The following is a 16,282-nucleotide window of genomic DNA, read 5'->3' on the forward strand; positions in this document are numbered from 1 at the left end:
TATATAGGAATAGATCCCTGTGTGTGTAATGACTCGATATAATATATGCGTTTCACTTTTTGTATTGAATTACTGAAATAAATTAACTTTTTGATGATATTCTAATTTGTTGAGATGCACCCATATCATGTTTCTCTGACCCCATTGTGATCACATTGCCCTGTTTTTTCCTTTGTGTTTTTATAGCACTCTGTGTGCTATTCTGTGTGTTTTAGCGTCTACAATAAAAATGTATACAATTTTTTAATACAATTGTGTATTTAGACTTTATTCAGCATTATGGATAGACTCAAGTCATTTTTAGGTTCATATGCAATTTGAGGAACTTCTGTCAGCTTCTTAATGAAATATGGATCATGTCATTCAATTGATATTTAATAACTTGCAGGTATCTGAATGTGTTCTCTAATTTTGAACAGTGTTCTTTTTCATGTATCTTATTTACATTTTTATTCTGTGCTTTGGAATAAATTCAAATTATGAAATGAGCTTAAAATACTGCGAGTTTCCTCATGTTAGTATATAATCACATAGGACGACACAATGACCGTAACATTTAGGAAATTGTGTGTTGTTCTCTAATTTTGATCTTCAGTGTATATCCCTAGTGGACATTGTAGATTGTCAGAACTATAAATCATCCATAGGGGATATATGACCCTCTGTTCCTCCACAAGGTCGACATACGTACAGAGGCCAAAGGTGGGAAGTGCTTAGCGGAAGCTGCTGATCTTATACACAGGCTGCGGATTATAAATACTTTTTTGGAGTAAAGTTATTATAAAATGATAATCCGCAGGTTTGGTCGGAGACACCAAGGTTTTACATAGGGGATTATAGAAGAACGGACAATGGACACACGTGGGAAAATTGCGGTAGGGCGATTATTGTTTCTTACACATAAATTGTTAATCACGTTTTGTCGGAGGGTCGTATGAATCCATCTAAATGTTACCAAAGCCATTACGACAGGACAGTATGAGAAGGGGATTTATTCTAAAAGAAACGTAGAGCCAAAAATGAGAGAATCTGGGCCCCGGGGCTGGAGACTTCGGGCTTCCAATGTGTCAGTACGAGACGAGGTCTTTGTCCCTGGAGCTTCTCTACTCGGTATAATGAGACTCACTGATCTTATTCATATAAAAAGCATCTGAGTAACATAGAAACTGCCGAAATATGAGGAGCTTGTCTGACCTATAAGTCATTGTATAAAGAGCTATGGACATAGCGCTATTCTTCTGTATAACATATGTGATGTTGCTGTAGCCCTAATATTTCTGTACATGACGTAGATAATCTTACCCCAGCATTCAGGATTGGGAAAAGGTGAAAGTGGAAAGGAGGGAGGGATTTTATTGTCCTTTCTCTTAAAAAAAATATAATTATCTAATTAAAAAAAAAAAATAATGATTCTTTTTCCCACCATTTTGTATGTGCACTCAAATCTACATTTGGATATTAAAAAGTATTTAAAATATCATGTGGAGAAGCAAACAACCGAGGAAAGGATGGAAAAGGACGAAGAGGTCATACTGTCTAAAAAAAAAAGGCCAAGATTATAGGCTTAAATTGCTATGTCAGGCCTTACAGAGGAAAAATGGATATACTTCTGGAAAAATAAAAAAGATAAAGCTTTGTTAGTGAGAAATTGCAGTAATAAGAGTATTATATCCAAGATATTTAATGCCATAATGAGGGAACTTGTTGGGCGACCTCTGCTCCAGCAAAAAGGGAATGGAGGAAGACGAAATGAAGAACATTAGTTTAGATACTCAGACGTTATTGTAAAAAAATTGTTTTGGCTGTCAGGTTACTGGGACAATTTAGTAAGAATTTACAAAGTCCCCTTAGAACCTATAATATGTGTATTTGGGAATAGAGAAGGGAGTCAGTTCCCAATGATGATGCGAAAACTACTAAACTTAGCGGAAAGTGATTTTATAAACTCGATCACAGCAGATGTTCCCACAAAGAAGGAATGGATCGTAGATGGACATAGTAATTTGCAATATGAGAATGTTTATTATTGTAGTATAGAGAAGTTACAGACATTGCTCAGACATGGAGATTGTGCGCTGAAAGTAACTGTAATGAATGGCAGATCGCTGAGATTGGGAGTTAGGAAGAAGAGGGAGGAGGAATGTTGGGTATTTTAGGGGGAGGGTTGCAATACTCTTGTCCATATAGTGAACATATAACTATATAACAATGTGAAATGTTCAATGCACATGGAATATTGCTTATTTGATTTTTAGAAAACAGATGTGTGCCGCCCCGCGACAGCCGACGGGCTGCTCGGACCCAGATCCGCAGTGGCTCGAGGGGTCTCTGGACACGCACCTACCTCGGAAATAAAAAGGGGGATTTTTGTGTTTGGGGCAGTGGATGGGATAATGTTCGTGACACCACCCACGGTGTGTGGTAATGGGAGAGACCACTGCTGCTGTTTGTGAGCCCGGTGATGATGTTGAAGCAGCAGGATGTTTAACCCCTCCGTGGGTAGGGAGTTTGGTGTCCCGGGGACCAGTGATGGGATGGAGTGAGGAACCCGTCGGGGGGTGAAGGGAAGTCGGGGTACTCACACAATCCAAAGTCACTGACGCTGACACCAGGTAAACCAAACTCTTGAGTACTCTGCTTCTCTCGGTTGAGCACGCTGGGTTCGTGCCCCTTTGGTGTTGTTGGTTGGTCTGAAGCCTTGTCCCTTGGCACTGTGTGTAACTTGGTGGATCCCTTTCGCCTAAGACTACTCGGGTCCCGCTCACCTGCGTGGCTAGCAAGGTGAGCCTGCTCTCAGGGTTCACACTTGGGATTTTCTGGATAATTTTGGGAAGTCCTATCCCCCTCGTTGCGCTAGTACCTCAATTCTGGAGTGGGTGGGGAACGGTGTCTGAAGACTCCGTTCCCATCGGTGAATTACTGGGCTGCGTGAAGCTACTTCCCAGCCTAGGGTCCACGTACCCTGTCGTGTCCTGGCCCCTGCCCGGTTGTAGCACAAGGCAGCCGGCCTGCTCTCTGAACCGTGCCCCGTCACTACCCCATGCGACCGGGGTTCCAGCTGCTTCTGGCCAGGCCAACGTCTGGCACCTGGGACGGGTAAAGGAGCCCAGCTCCACAGCGTGACCTGCACTGTCACCACTGCCTCACAGCTCAACTCTACTACTAACATCTCTGCGCTCCCTCTTCCATCCTCCATCTGGGTGGCCCTATTTCCCTCAGGCTGCCCAATGGGTGAGTGGTGGGTGTGGTGCAGAGTGTTCCTCAGGATTTATGTACACCTGTTGGTAGCAACGCCAAATTGACAGGACCCATAACCAAGGAGGAGCGGGTACCATGCAGAAGGGCAGATTGCACGGCCTCCTTGTGACGACCTGCTAGGCCAGGGCGTCACAGATGTCTATTAGTAACTGTATATTTTATAATTCTAATGTAACGTCTAACATGCTTTCACTTTCTTCTTTACTTTCTTGCCTTTACTTTGTCTTTTGTGTTCTCTCGTTCAGTTTGTCATATACAGTGGTGCTCACTATTATTGGCACTTTTATATTTTTTTTTCAAAGATTGTATAGTATCTTCAGAAATAAATGGAAATGTATCAAAGTTATATCCTATGACTTATTTAATTACTGGTCCAAAGTAATACAATAAAATACAGTATTGTCACTTACATGTTGCAATTTCAAAAAAGAAACAGAATAAACAGCATGTGCAACAATAAAGGCCCCTAATTAATACTTGGTTGCACCCCTAATTAATACTTGGTTGCACACCCTTTGGCAATGATGAGCCTCCAAAAGTTTCTTGTAGCAATCTATAAGCTTCTTGTACTTCTCAGGCCCGTTTCACATATCTGGCATTTTGCCGGATCCGGCACACTCCAGTACAGTGAAATACAGTACAATGGCATTGCGGCAAGCTCCAATCACATGCTCCGGTCACATGACAGCATGTGACTGGAGGTTGCCGCGATGCCGTTGTACTGTATTGCACTGTGCTGGAATGTGCTGGATCTGGTAAAGTGTCGGATATGTGAAACGGGCCTCAACTGGTATTTTGTCCCACTTTTCCTTTGCAGTTTGTTCAAGCTTTTGAATGTTTGCGGGTTCTTTTTCCCAATAGCAGATTTCAGCTCACCCCAAAGATTTTCAATGGGATTGAGGTCAGGACTCATTGCTGGCCATTTTAAAACAGTCTATTTTTTCTTTTTCAACCATTCCTGTGTACATTTGGATGTGTGCTTTTTGGTCAATTTCTTGCTGGAAGGCCCAAGTTTTCTTACACTGGCTAGGATATTTTGCTTTAAAATCTCTTGATAATTCTCTGATTTCATGATTTTTGTGATATGGTCAAGGCCTCAAGTACCAGACGCAAAAAGGCAACCCCGCAGCATTATGGATCCTCCACCATGCTTAGCGATTGGTAGGGTGTTATTTTCCTTAAAACCTTCATTGCACAATCTGTAAAAAACTGTTGCTTTTCAATGCCAAAAAGGTATATTTTTGTATCAACTGTCCACAGAACATTTTCCCAGAAGCAGTGTAGTTTGTCAATATACTCTTTGGCAAAGATCAGTCTTTCCTTTTTATGTTTATTTCTTAAGCAATGGTTATTTCCTTGGCCTTAAAGCTCTGCTTGATTTACTGTGTGGCGAATAGTACTTGTTGAAACCATTATCTCTAGATTGTTCCAGGTTGGTCTTCAGGTCTTTGAATGTTTTATGTGGTGGTTTTTCCACCATTAGTACCAACCTTCAAAGACATCTCTTGTAAATTTAAGGAGGTTCTTGATGGTCCCATGCTTGGCTAACTTCTTAATAACATTGTGCACTATTGAAACTGGGATACCAAGGTCTTTAGAGATGGCCTTATACCCTTTGGAAATCTCGCGTTTGCTAATAATAGTAGTTCAGATGTTCTCAGACAGCTCCTTTGTCTTCACCAATGTAACAATGGAACAGGGCCTAACATGTTGCTTTTTAAAACTCTGACGTCATCATTTATTGGCTAATTCATGTCACATGGGCACGAACAATTTATCACAGGTGAGTCAAAATGTGTTTCCATACCAATTTAATGTAAAGGGTGCCGATAATAGTGTCACAGCAGCTTTAGGTTTTTTTATTTTTGAGTCCTATTGGTTTTTATTTTAAATTGTTGTTTATCATTTGCTCATTTGTACTTAACACAAGTGCTCTATACAAAAAAGTTTCAATTGATTCATTTTTTTCCAGGAGATATTCCACATTATGTACTTAAATTTCATGGCTGCCAATAACGATGAGCAGGACTGTATATATATGGTTTCTCCCGATGTGAATTTTTCTTATTGATCAACAAATTATAATTTTCAAGTAAAACATTTCTCACCTTCTAGATATGATAATGCCTTCTACCCTTGTGAGTTGAAAAATATGCCATTTGTGTGTAAAATATTTCCGTCATTCTAAACTTGTCAAGGGTTTCTCCCCTGTTTGAATTCTTTGGTGTTTAGCAAGATTTAATTGAGCTGCAAAACATTTTCCACATTCTGAACATGAAAAAGGATTCTCCGCTGTGTGAGTTTTCTGATGTCTAACAAAATGTGATTTTTTTGAAAAAGATTTCCCGCATTCTGAACATGAAAAGGGTTTCTCCTCTGTGTGAATTATTTTGTGTTTAGCAAAACTTGAATGATCTACAAAACATTGCCCACATTCTGAACATGTAAAAGGCTTCTCCCCTGTGTGAATTCTCTGATGTATAACAAGACTTGATTTACATACAAAACATCTCTCACATTCTGAACACGAAAAAGGCTTCTCCCCTGTGTGAGTTCTCTGGAACATAACAGACTCTGAAGAAAATATTTTCTCCCCTGTGTGAATTCTTTTGTGTTTAGCAAAACCTGATTGATTTGCAAAACATTTCCCACATTCTGAACATGAATATGGCTTCACCCCTGTGTGAGTTCTCTGATGTTTAACAAGACATGATTTACTTGAAGAAGATTTCCCGCATTCGGAACATGAAAAGGGTTTCTCCCCTGTGTGAATTCTTTCATGTTTAGCAAGACTTGAATGATCTGCAAAACATTGCCCACATTCTGAACATGAAAAAGGCTTCTCCCCTGTGTGAATTCTCTGATGTATAACAAGACTTGATTTACCTACAAAACATCTCCCACATTCTGAACATGAAAAAGGCTTCTCTCCTGTGTGAGTTCTCCGGTGTTTAACAAGATGTGATTTTTGTTTAAAACATTTCCCACATTCAGAACATGAATATGGCTTCTCCCCTGTGTGAATTCTCTGATGTGTAACAAAATGTGATTTATGTGCAAAACATATCGCACATTCTGAACATGAAAACGGCTTCTCTCCTGTGTGAGTTCTCTGATGTATAACAAGATGTGATTTTTTGTTAAAACATTTACCACATTCTGAACATGAAAATGGCTTCTCCCCTGTGTGAGTTCTCTGGAACATATCAGACTCTGAAGAAAATCTTTTCTCCCCTGTGTGAATTTTTTTAGGAATCTTTCCATATTCTGATGTTGAAATCGGCTTCTTTGCTGTAAGAGCACTTTGATTTTTAATGCCTTTTTTCTGACTTTTATTTTTCTTAATAGTCTGTGATAAATCAGAAGATTGGACTTGTTTAAAAGAATCAGATGATAGATCTTTGCTGTGAAGGGATGATGGTATCTCTGGAATAGAGGCATTCACTTCAGTTATATCTTGTGTGATATCAAGGTCATCTAATTTAAAAATTGAAGATGTCAGTTGTGCCGCTAATCTCCTGGTATAGTTATCTGCCAAGAATAACAATTAGTTTTAATAACATATACAAATTTAAGGATATAACATATAAGATCACTTCTAATGTTGTTACCGGCATCCCTGCATACTTACCTTCCCGGCCGTCCAACGATGTCTTCCATGTCCCCAGTCTATGCTGCCGTCTTCCATGAATTGCACATGCTATGCAGGTCTCCTTCGAGTGTGCTTAAGGCATACATGCACCTAATCTTAAAGGGCCAGCGTACCTTAACCTGAAAGTGCCTCTCAAATTATGGCACTAGGTATTTAATGCATCCTCCCCCTATGGGAGGTGCCTAGGCAACATGGTCTATCCTTAGAGAAGTATTGCTAGTTCAGTTCCAGTTCCATTTGCTGAGTCTTATGCTGTGTGTGAGAACATGTGCCTGTATCTTAGTATCCGCTATGCTCGGGAAACCTGATGCATCTACCTATACCAGCAGTCCCTACCATACCTGCTGCACATATCTATCTATACCAGTTATGTCAGGCATATCTGTTGCACCTGTCATATCAGCTGTATCTGTTGCACCTGCTTACGCACCCGACCACATTAGCGACTGTCATTATCCAATCCCTGACCCATGGGGTGAGCTGTTGCAGTACCAGGACTCCCTGGAGTAGCCCTTGGCTTGGCATCTACCTTTCAGCATAAGCCTATCCTCATCATCAAAGGCTCTAGGTGAAGCCAAGGTAGCTGCTTAGTTATGTTCTCCCTGGTTGAGACAAAACTGTGGAACAGTGGGCCCCTTCCCACCTGCAAGTGTAACAGCTTGCCTAGGCCACAGATCCCACTGGCTCCAGAATTTCTCATCTCACAGCAAGAGATTGCCCATCAATGGGAACAACAAGACTTAATCCTGATCTACTTGCGGTCAGTGGACACCTGCTTGCAAGCTTTCACACCGATCCTGTCCCAGCTGTAGTCGCCACCTCGGCAGCAAATCCAGCTTAAAACTTCAGTCCTCATCTGTCTGCTCCTCTGCAGTCTGACGGCGACCCCAAGCAATGAAGGGAGATTCAGAAACCAGTGCTCTCTGTACTTTGAACTTGTATTCATTTTGGACTGGTCCAAAGTGGCCTTTATGGTGTCAACATAAACGACGAGTCCCTTGCTTAAATCAATCCATTTTAATAGAAAATTGAAACTGTCGTCATGGATCTGAAAACCTTCCAGTGGGAATTCTGCAAGATAATCGAAGAACCAGGTCGAGTTTCCTCAGCAGCATCTTCACTCCTTAGAGAGTGCCATGGAGTTCTCACCATAGGCCACTATGCCATTCATTTTCACACCTTGTCTACCAAACTAGGTTGAAATAATGAGGTGTTGGTGGCTTCATTCTGGGAGGTTCTGTCAACCAGAAGCTAGGACGAACTGGCCGGCCGTAATGTACCCTCTTTCCTGGACGACTTGGTATCTCTGGCTATCTGCATTGATCTCAGGTTCCAAGAATACTTCAGAGAGGTGAACTGTGCCGCCCCCGCATCAGCAACCGGGCTGCTCTGATCCGGGGTGGCTTGAGGGGTCTCCGGACCCAGGGGTTGTGCGGCTCCTCGAACGAAGAGGGTTATTTACAGGCAGGTGTGTTGGAGTTTGTGACGCCACCTGTGGTTCGTGGTAATTTGGGAGTACCACCGCTGCAGTTGGGAGTACCCAGAGGCGATGGATTGGGGCAGCCAGGTGTTAGGACCCTCCATGGGTAGGAGGATAGCCCTGGGACTCGGTGATGGTGTTGGGGGGTGCCGTGGGGAGGGCAGGAGCTACTTTTGTACTCACTCAGTCGACAAATCTGACACCGACAACCAGGCAAACCAAAGTTCTGGACACCGCTGTCGCTGAGGGGAGCTAGTTTGGGTCCTGGCCCCGTTGGTGTTGCCTAGTGATCCGTGACCTGCCTCCTGGCACTATGTTACTTCTCTGTTGGTCCCGGTAGTGTGGAACTAGCCGGGTACCGCTGCCCAGTATCACTAACTGTGGGAGTTTGCTCTCAGGGTTCACGCTTGGGATTTTCTGGACCATTTTGGTGGAAAGTCCTATCCCCCTCGTTGTACTTGTACCCCGATTTTGGAGCGGGTGAAGAGCGGATCTTGAAGGCTCCGTTCTCGTCGGGTAAATTGTCAGGTTGCCTGAAGCTACTCCCTGACTTAGGGTCCATGTACCCAGTCGTGCCCTGGTCCCAGCCCGGTGATAGTGCAAGGCCGCCGGCTGTCCTCCTCGACAGGTCCGTGCCCCTTGCCACGATCCCTTGTGACCTGGGGTCCAGCTCCTACTAGGTCCAGACCACCGTCTGTCACCTAGTTTCTCCAAGGAGCCCAGCTCCTGTCCTCCTCTCTCAAACTCCAAACTCTCACTGCCCTGCTCCTGACCTCCCCTTTACCAATCCCCCAAGTGGGCGGCCCTATCCACTCAAGCCGTCCACTGGTGTGTCTGGTGCAGAGTGTACCTAGGACTTGATGGACTGCTGTTGGCAACACTATTCAGTTGGGGACCCACAACCACGGAGGAGGAGGATATTGCACATAAGGGCAGATTGCACAATACCCTGTGACAACCTGATAGGTCAGGGCATCACATTCCCCCTTGGTTAAATGTAGCTTGTCCTTGAGCTACAGGACATCAGAGGTTTATTTTTTATTTTTTTTTTAAAACTGGAAAGGTAGAAAAAGAAACATTTTTATTTTTACAACATATGTCCCTCATTAGGGAGGCTGGACACTTAAACGTTACTTAATTTATGAGTTCATCAGGTCAACGATGAAACGCTACCGGATTCAGTAGTAACGGAGACTCAACCTGCTCCGTTGCAGCCTCTTCCTGCGACAGTCCAGTTCCATTGTCTCGGATCTCATTAACCCGCCACTCAAACAACTTGACCCACTGCATACCTATTGGGGTCCGTGACCAGGTTAAGGTCCCGGGTGTTGCAAAAGACGACTCTGGTGGGCACAGGAGGTGCAACTATTTACAAGAACACAAGTTTGTGTTGGTTACAACCAGTCCCGTAACCGTGGTCGATGTTTACTATATATATATTGGTGCATAATTAAACGATGTCCATGCACCGGGGTACACATTATAAAAAATCTTCTCGACAATCAGGTATCCTTTCTCTTTTCATTCAACCCTGTTGATTAGACTTTACCTTTTACATGCTACGTGAAAAATAATAAACTGCGAAAAACAATAACCGATAACACAGATACGTGTACTACACATCACATTTTTACTGGTACCATCAGCATGCTTCAATACACTCTAAACTACCGGGTCCCGTAGCCATGCTTCTTTGCAACTATGTACTACCAACGCCGGCATGAATTTTTCCTCCATCATTACATGCTTGGTCACCTCCAGGGCATACCAGCCCCGCTCTCCACAATGCCGGGTGTAGGTGACCATGTCTTCCGGCTGCAGATTTCGTTCGGGGTGTCCCCTGGAAAGGTGCTGTGCAACGTCCCGTTGTGACACGAACACCCCAGCTGTGAGTCCTGCCTCTCGGATGAACCCCCGCCCTTGCACGGAGTCAAATCGATCCACTAGACCACGGCACCGTGGCCCTCTAATTCGTGAAGCAGCGCTCCTCACTTGCTCCTTTTCTTCTTGGTTGGGGGTGGAAAGGCCCCATCGTCGCCGGTCTCGTGTTATCTCCATCTGTTACTTCTGGTGGTGTCGTTCCCAGTAGGGGGTGTTAGCGTCCGGCCTCAGCTCCCTAGCTGGCTCTGGCTTTAGGTGTACTTCTGCGGCCCCAACAGCCGTCGGGATGCCGCACGGTGGTGGAACCGGCAGCTCTTTAGGCTCCACCTCCGGGTAGATGTACCGATCGCTCTGCAGCCGGGGTTGCAGGGTCCGGGCACTCCACCTCTAAGGACGGGCCCGGTGATGCGGCCGGGTCTGGTCTGGCTGGTGCCAAGATGACCGCTGTCGCGACAGGGTCGAGGGACGGAACCGGGGGTTCTGCAGTTGTGGCTTCATATACAGGGGCTGAAAGTTCCGCTGCCATAGTGGGGGTAGGCAGCGCGGCCTCCGCCGAGGACAGTGTTAGTTGCGGTGGAATTCTCACCGGGAGCGGGGACGGTCCAGGTTCCTGAGCCGCAATGGCCAGATTGGGGCAATCAGTAGGGACTGGGTAACTGCTTACCCTCTCTTTACGTGGGATCTCAATCTCACGGGCTCGCACCGCCATCGCCAGGCTCCTCATCTCTTCCCTCTAGTGGTTTAACATAAACAGGAACTGCATCCGCATCCTCCTGCACAGCTGCTCCGTCTCCTGCTCAATTCAGGTCGCGGTCCCGGGAACAGCACATTCCGGTGACCAGTCTCGCGCAGCCGCCATCTTTCCTCTGCGGGGTCTAGGAACATTATGGCAGAGTCATGGCATCCCTGCTTCTTTTCCACTGCTGCTACATGCAGTCACGCCCCCTCGGTTTTCACTTAGCACTCTCTCTCTGGTGTGACCTTCTGGGAACTACCGGTTCCGGGCTGACTCAAGACGAAGGGCGGGGCTTCGGCTTTGCACGCTTTCAGGGAAGAAGACGGCATTTTGATACCAAAAGATGTCGGAAGATGGCAGAAAACGGGGCTTTTGACTCGCGGTTTCGTTCTACAAGGCGCACATCACCCAGGTAATTGGGTCATGCTCGGATCCTGTTCATGACACCAAGTTAATTCGAGGGTGTGCCACCCCCGCGTCAGCAGCCGGGCTACTCGGATCCGGATCTGTCGTGGCTCGAGGGGTCTCCAGATCCAGGGGTCGTGCGGCTCCTCGAACGAAGGGGGTTATTTACAGGGGGGGTGTTAAGAGTTCGTGACGCCACCCGTGGTTTGTGGTAATTTTCGGAGTACCACCGCTGCAGTTGGGAGTATCCGGGGGCGATGGAGTGGGGCAGCCAGGTGTTAGGACACTCCACGGGTAGGGGGGATGCCCCGGGACTCGGTGATGGTGTTGGGGGGTGCCGTGGGAAGCGCAGGGGCCACTTTTGTACTCACTCAGTCCACAAATCTGACACTGACAACGAGGTAAACCAAAGTTCTGGACACCGCTGCCGCTGCCACAAATCATTGGTAAAAGGTAACAAGAGCATTGGCAACTAATCTGGCCGCCATCCCCTTACTAACCATCAACACTAGAAGTAGCCGAGGGGTGAACTAACATCCTGTGCACCGTGAACCCAGCCGGAGAACTAGCTATCCTAAAGGAAGGAAAGATGAATAACTCTCTGCCTCAGAAAATAGACAAGAATAGCAAGCCCCCCACATTCAAAGACTGCGGTGATATAGGAAAAACACAATACACAGATAGATGACATGATTAGCAAAAGGTGAGGCCCCCACTGACTAAAGTAGGAAAGGACAGGAAAGGGGCTGATGGTGGCCAGAGAAAAACCCTACAAAAATCCAAATTCCTGATAGTACAAAAAGGCCCTCAGGTGCTCTTGTCATACCAATGAACAGAAAACAAGAATCATAACAAATTCAACAAGCCACAAACACATGGACCCAAAGGAGCTATCAGACCAGGATTTAAATAAACAGAGAGTTAGCAAAGGAAACGCCCATTGCACAACACACCTGGTCCAAGTCCAAACCATTCCTGGCCACCAGAGGGAGCCTCCCAGCAGCCAAAACATAACTAACATTCACAACAGTACCCCCCCCTTGAGGAGGGGTCACCGAACCCTCACCAACGCCAACGGGTCGCTCGGGATGAGCATGATGGAAGGCGTGAACCAACCTGTCCGCATGAATGTCAGAAGCCACAACCCAAGAGTTATCTTCCTGCCCATAACCCTTCCATTTCACAAGGTACTGAAGCTGACGCCTACTGCGACGGGAATCCAGAATCTTTTCAACTCATACTCCAGATCCCCTTGTACCAAAACAGGGTCAGGAGGCGCTGCTGCAGGAACTGTTGGCTCCACATGTTTCTTCAACAAGGACTTATGGAAGACATTGTGAATCTTAAATGACGCAGGCAGAATCAAACGGAAAGATACAGGGTTGATAATCTCCGAAATCTTATAAGGTCCGATAAATCTGGGCTTAAATTTAGGAGATGGAACTCTCATAGGAATATTTTTAGAGGACAACCACACCATGTCCCCTACTTTAAACCGGGGACCAACAGTCCGACGCCGGTTGGCAAACGTTTGGGCAGTTTCTTTGGACTGAAACAATTTATCCACTACCTGCCCCCAAATCTGCTGCATTCTGTTGACCACCGAATCCACCCCTGAACAGTCAGACGCCTCAAGCTGCCCTGAGAGGAACCTAGGGTGATACCCAAAATTGCAGAAAAAGGGGGACACCAATCTGGTAGAGCTAGCTCTATTGTTAAGGGCAAATTCAGCCAAAGGCAAAAACGAAACCCAGTCATCCTGATCCGCAGAAACAAAACACGGTAAATAGGTCTCCAGGGTCTGGTTAGCCCTTTCAGTCTGACCGTTGGTCTGAGGATGAAACGCTGAGGAGAAAGACAGCTGAACACCCAATTTAGAGTAAAAAATCCTCCAAAACCTGGATACAAACTGCACCCCTCTGTCAGAAACAATGTTTTCGGGAATACCATGCAAACGAACATGTTGGAAAAACAAAGGCACCAACTCTGATGAAGACGGCAACTTAGATAGGGGAACCAAGTGGACCATCTTGGAGAATCTTGGTTGTTCCTCTTGTATAATTTCTTTTTGTTCCATTACCACAATTAATGAAGGTGTTGCGGACCATTGTGACCATGTACAGGATCTCCTGTGCTTACCACTGCTTCTCCGTGCATTAGCGATACTGCGCATGCGCGGTTTCCCTGGGATGACGTGCGATCGATCTTTGACTTTCCGCGCATGCACGGAACTTCCAAGATGGCAGCGCGCATCTCCTTGCATTACAGCCGCTGTAATACGCGCTCCCACATGGCCATAGTTTGGATCCACTGCCAGCCTCCACACAGGTGATTTTTATGTATTCATTATCAATCGGCTTATATACCTCCTTTGTTGTGGGCTACGATGTACACACTTGCCCTGAGGAAGCCGCTGTGCGGCGATACGCGTGAGTTCTCCACGGTATTCCCTGTCCCCTGTGTACCTCCCCTGGCTTAGCCTATCTATACGTTGTTGCCACTTTGCCTCTATTGGCTGCCATCCTCTATGAGTTTTTTTTTGCCTATGGTTATACAATTGCTTGTGACTTATGCACTTTAGGTGGTGACGTTGTTCCCCTGATACATATTGGGATTGTTCATTGCTGATATTTTCTGGGATGTGACTTCTTATCATGGTCGTTTTTCAGCGCCACCACATGGATACACACTTTTCATAGGCGGTATTCCTTGGATAAGAGTGAGCCAGCTGGCATTGTGCACTTGTGTGTGATATTTGTTATTAGCCATCCTTTATCATTGCATGTTCATATATTTTTCATGTATGACTCTTTTGCATTTGCACATTATTATTGCTCATGTTTTGTATATGACAGGGGTCACAAGGGGTATCAGGCCGTGTCATCTTGTGTGTCATGTTTTTAGTGTTTTTATTCTTGCTGTCACAATAAAGGTTTGCCTTTTATATACACTATTGTAGGTGTGCTCCCTGCCATATGTAGCTCTTTTTCTCCATATACTGTCATCTTGGAGAATCTGTCACAGATCACCCAAATCACAGTCATTTTCTGAGAGACGGGAAGCTCTGAAATAAAATCCATAGAGATGTGCGTCCAAGGTTTCTTAGGTACCAGCAAAGGCAATAATAGCCCACTAGAACGTGAACAACAGGGCTTGGACCTAGAACAAACTCCACACGACTGCACAAAACGACGGACATCCCGGGAGGGGGGCCGGATGTACTGTTATGATCCGGAACCATGGAAGCCCACCACAAATCATTGGTAAAAGGTGACAAGAGCATTGGCAACTAATCTGGCCGCTATCCCCTTACTAACCATCAACACTAGAAGTAGCCAAGGGGTGAACTAACATCCTGTGCACCACGAACCCAGCCGGAGAACTAGCTATCCTAAAGGAAGGAAAGATGAATAACTCTCTGCCTCAGAAAATTGACAAGAATAGCAAGCCCCCCACATTCAAAGACTGCGGTGATATAGGAAAAAAAACAATACACAGATAGATGACAGGATTAGCAAAAGGTGAGGCCCCCACTGACTAAAGTAGGAAAGGACAGGAAAGGGGCTGATGGTGGCCAGAGAAAAACCCTACAAAAATCCAAATTCCTGATAGTACAAAAAGGCCCTCAGATCGCACGATCTGAACTCCGTCCTATACCAGGTGCTCTTGTCATACCAATGAACAGAAAACAAAAAATATAAATTCAACAAGCCACAAACACATGGACCCAAAGGAGCTATACTCCAAACAGAACTGCAGGAAGTTCCCCAGCCAAGCAACTGAGGGGGGAAATCCCTGCATGCAAATAAACTGAAAACAACCACAGCAAATGACAAACCCAGATAAGAGCAAAAGAACCAAACAATAAATAAAGAGCAAGCACTTATCTGGGGTAGAAGTGGTGTGGAGCAGAATGAAGCAGGCTGGTGATACAAAGAACAACTGACATCCGGCACAGCCTGCTATTAGACCAGGATTTAAATAAGCAGAGAGTTTGCAAAGGAAACGCCCATTGCACAACACATCTGGTCCAAGTCCAAACCATTCCTGGCCACCAGAGGGAGCATCCCAGCAGCCAAAACATAACTAACATTCACAACACCTATCCGTTGCGCTAGTACCCCGATTTTGGAGCGGGTGGAGAGCGGATCTTGAAGGCTCCGTTCTCGTCGGGTAAATTGTCAGGTTGCCTGAAGCTACTCCCTAACCTAGGGTCCACATACCCCGTCGTACCCTGGTCCCAGCCCGGTGATGGTGCAAGGCCGCCAGCTGTCCTCCTCCACAGGTCCGTTTTCCTTGCCACGATCACCTGCGACCGGGGGTCCAGCTCCTACTAGGCCCAGACCACCGTCTGTCACCTAGTTTCTCTAAGGAGCCCAGCTCCTGTCCTCCTCTCTCAAACTCCAAACTCTCACTGCCCTGCTCCTGACACTCCTGACCTCCTCTTCACCAACCCTCCAAGTGGGCGGCCCTATTCCACTCAGGCCGTCCACTGGTGTGTCTGGTGGATGTGGTGCAGAGTGTACCTAGGACTTGATTGACTGCTGTTGGCAACACCATTCAGTTGGGGACCCACAACCAAGGAGGAGGTGGATATTGCACAGAAGGGCAGATTGCACAATACCCTGTGACAACCTGATAGAAGCCAGGGCCAACGATCACGGTTCTGTGACGCCCTGGCCTAACTTCCAGAGACCCATCATGTTGTGATCTGCGGTTCCTACTGCTTCCTCTAAGTACATGGAGGTAGATCGTGTTAACCTGGCAAAGCCTCGTCTGGTGAAACATCGCAACAGTCACATACGTTTCTGTCCTTTGAAGCTTGAAACTTCCAAGCCTAGGGTCCGTCGGAGTTTTTGGAGATTTGGAG

The 16,282-nt window shown here is 45.8% G+C and overlaps 1 protein-coding gene across 1 annotated transcript in view; it reads right to left on the minus strand.

Annotated features, from left to right (window-relative positions):
- The window catches only part of LOC142312998 (uncharacterized), a 93,212-nt gene that overhangs the window by 57,279 nt on the left and 19,651 nt on the right, over positions 1-16,282 (minus strand). Inside the window, exons 7-8 of the mRNA XM_075351985.1 lie at positions 9,591-9,593; positions 5,440-6,789 (exon numbers count right to left, since the gene is read on the minus strand). Of these exons, the coding sequence (XP_075208100.1) occupies positions 5,440-6,789; positions 9,591-9,593 (1,353 nt within the window). The remainder of the gene's footprint in view (positions 1-5,439; positions 6,790-9,590; positions 9,594-16,282) is intronic.

The sequence above is a fragment of the Anomaloglossus baeobatrachus genome, chromosome 5 (genome assembly GCF_048569485.1).
Source record: "Anomaloglossus baeobatrachus isolate aAnoBae1 chromosome 5, aAnoBae1.hap1, whole genome shotgun sequence".
NCBI classification, from domain to species: Eukaryota; Metazoa; Chordata; class Amphibia; order Anura; family Aromobatidae; genus Anomaloglossus; species Anomaloglossus baeobatrachus.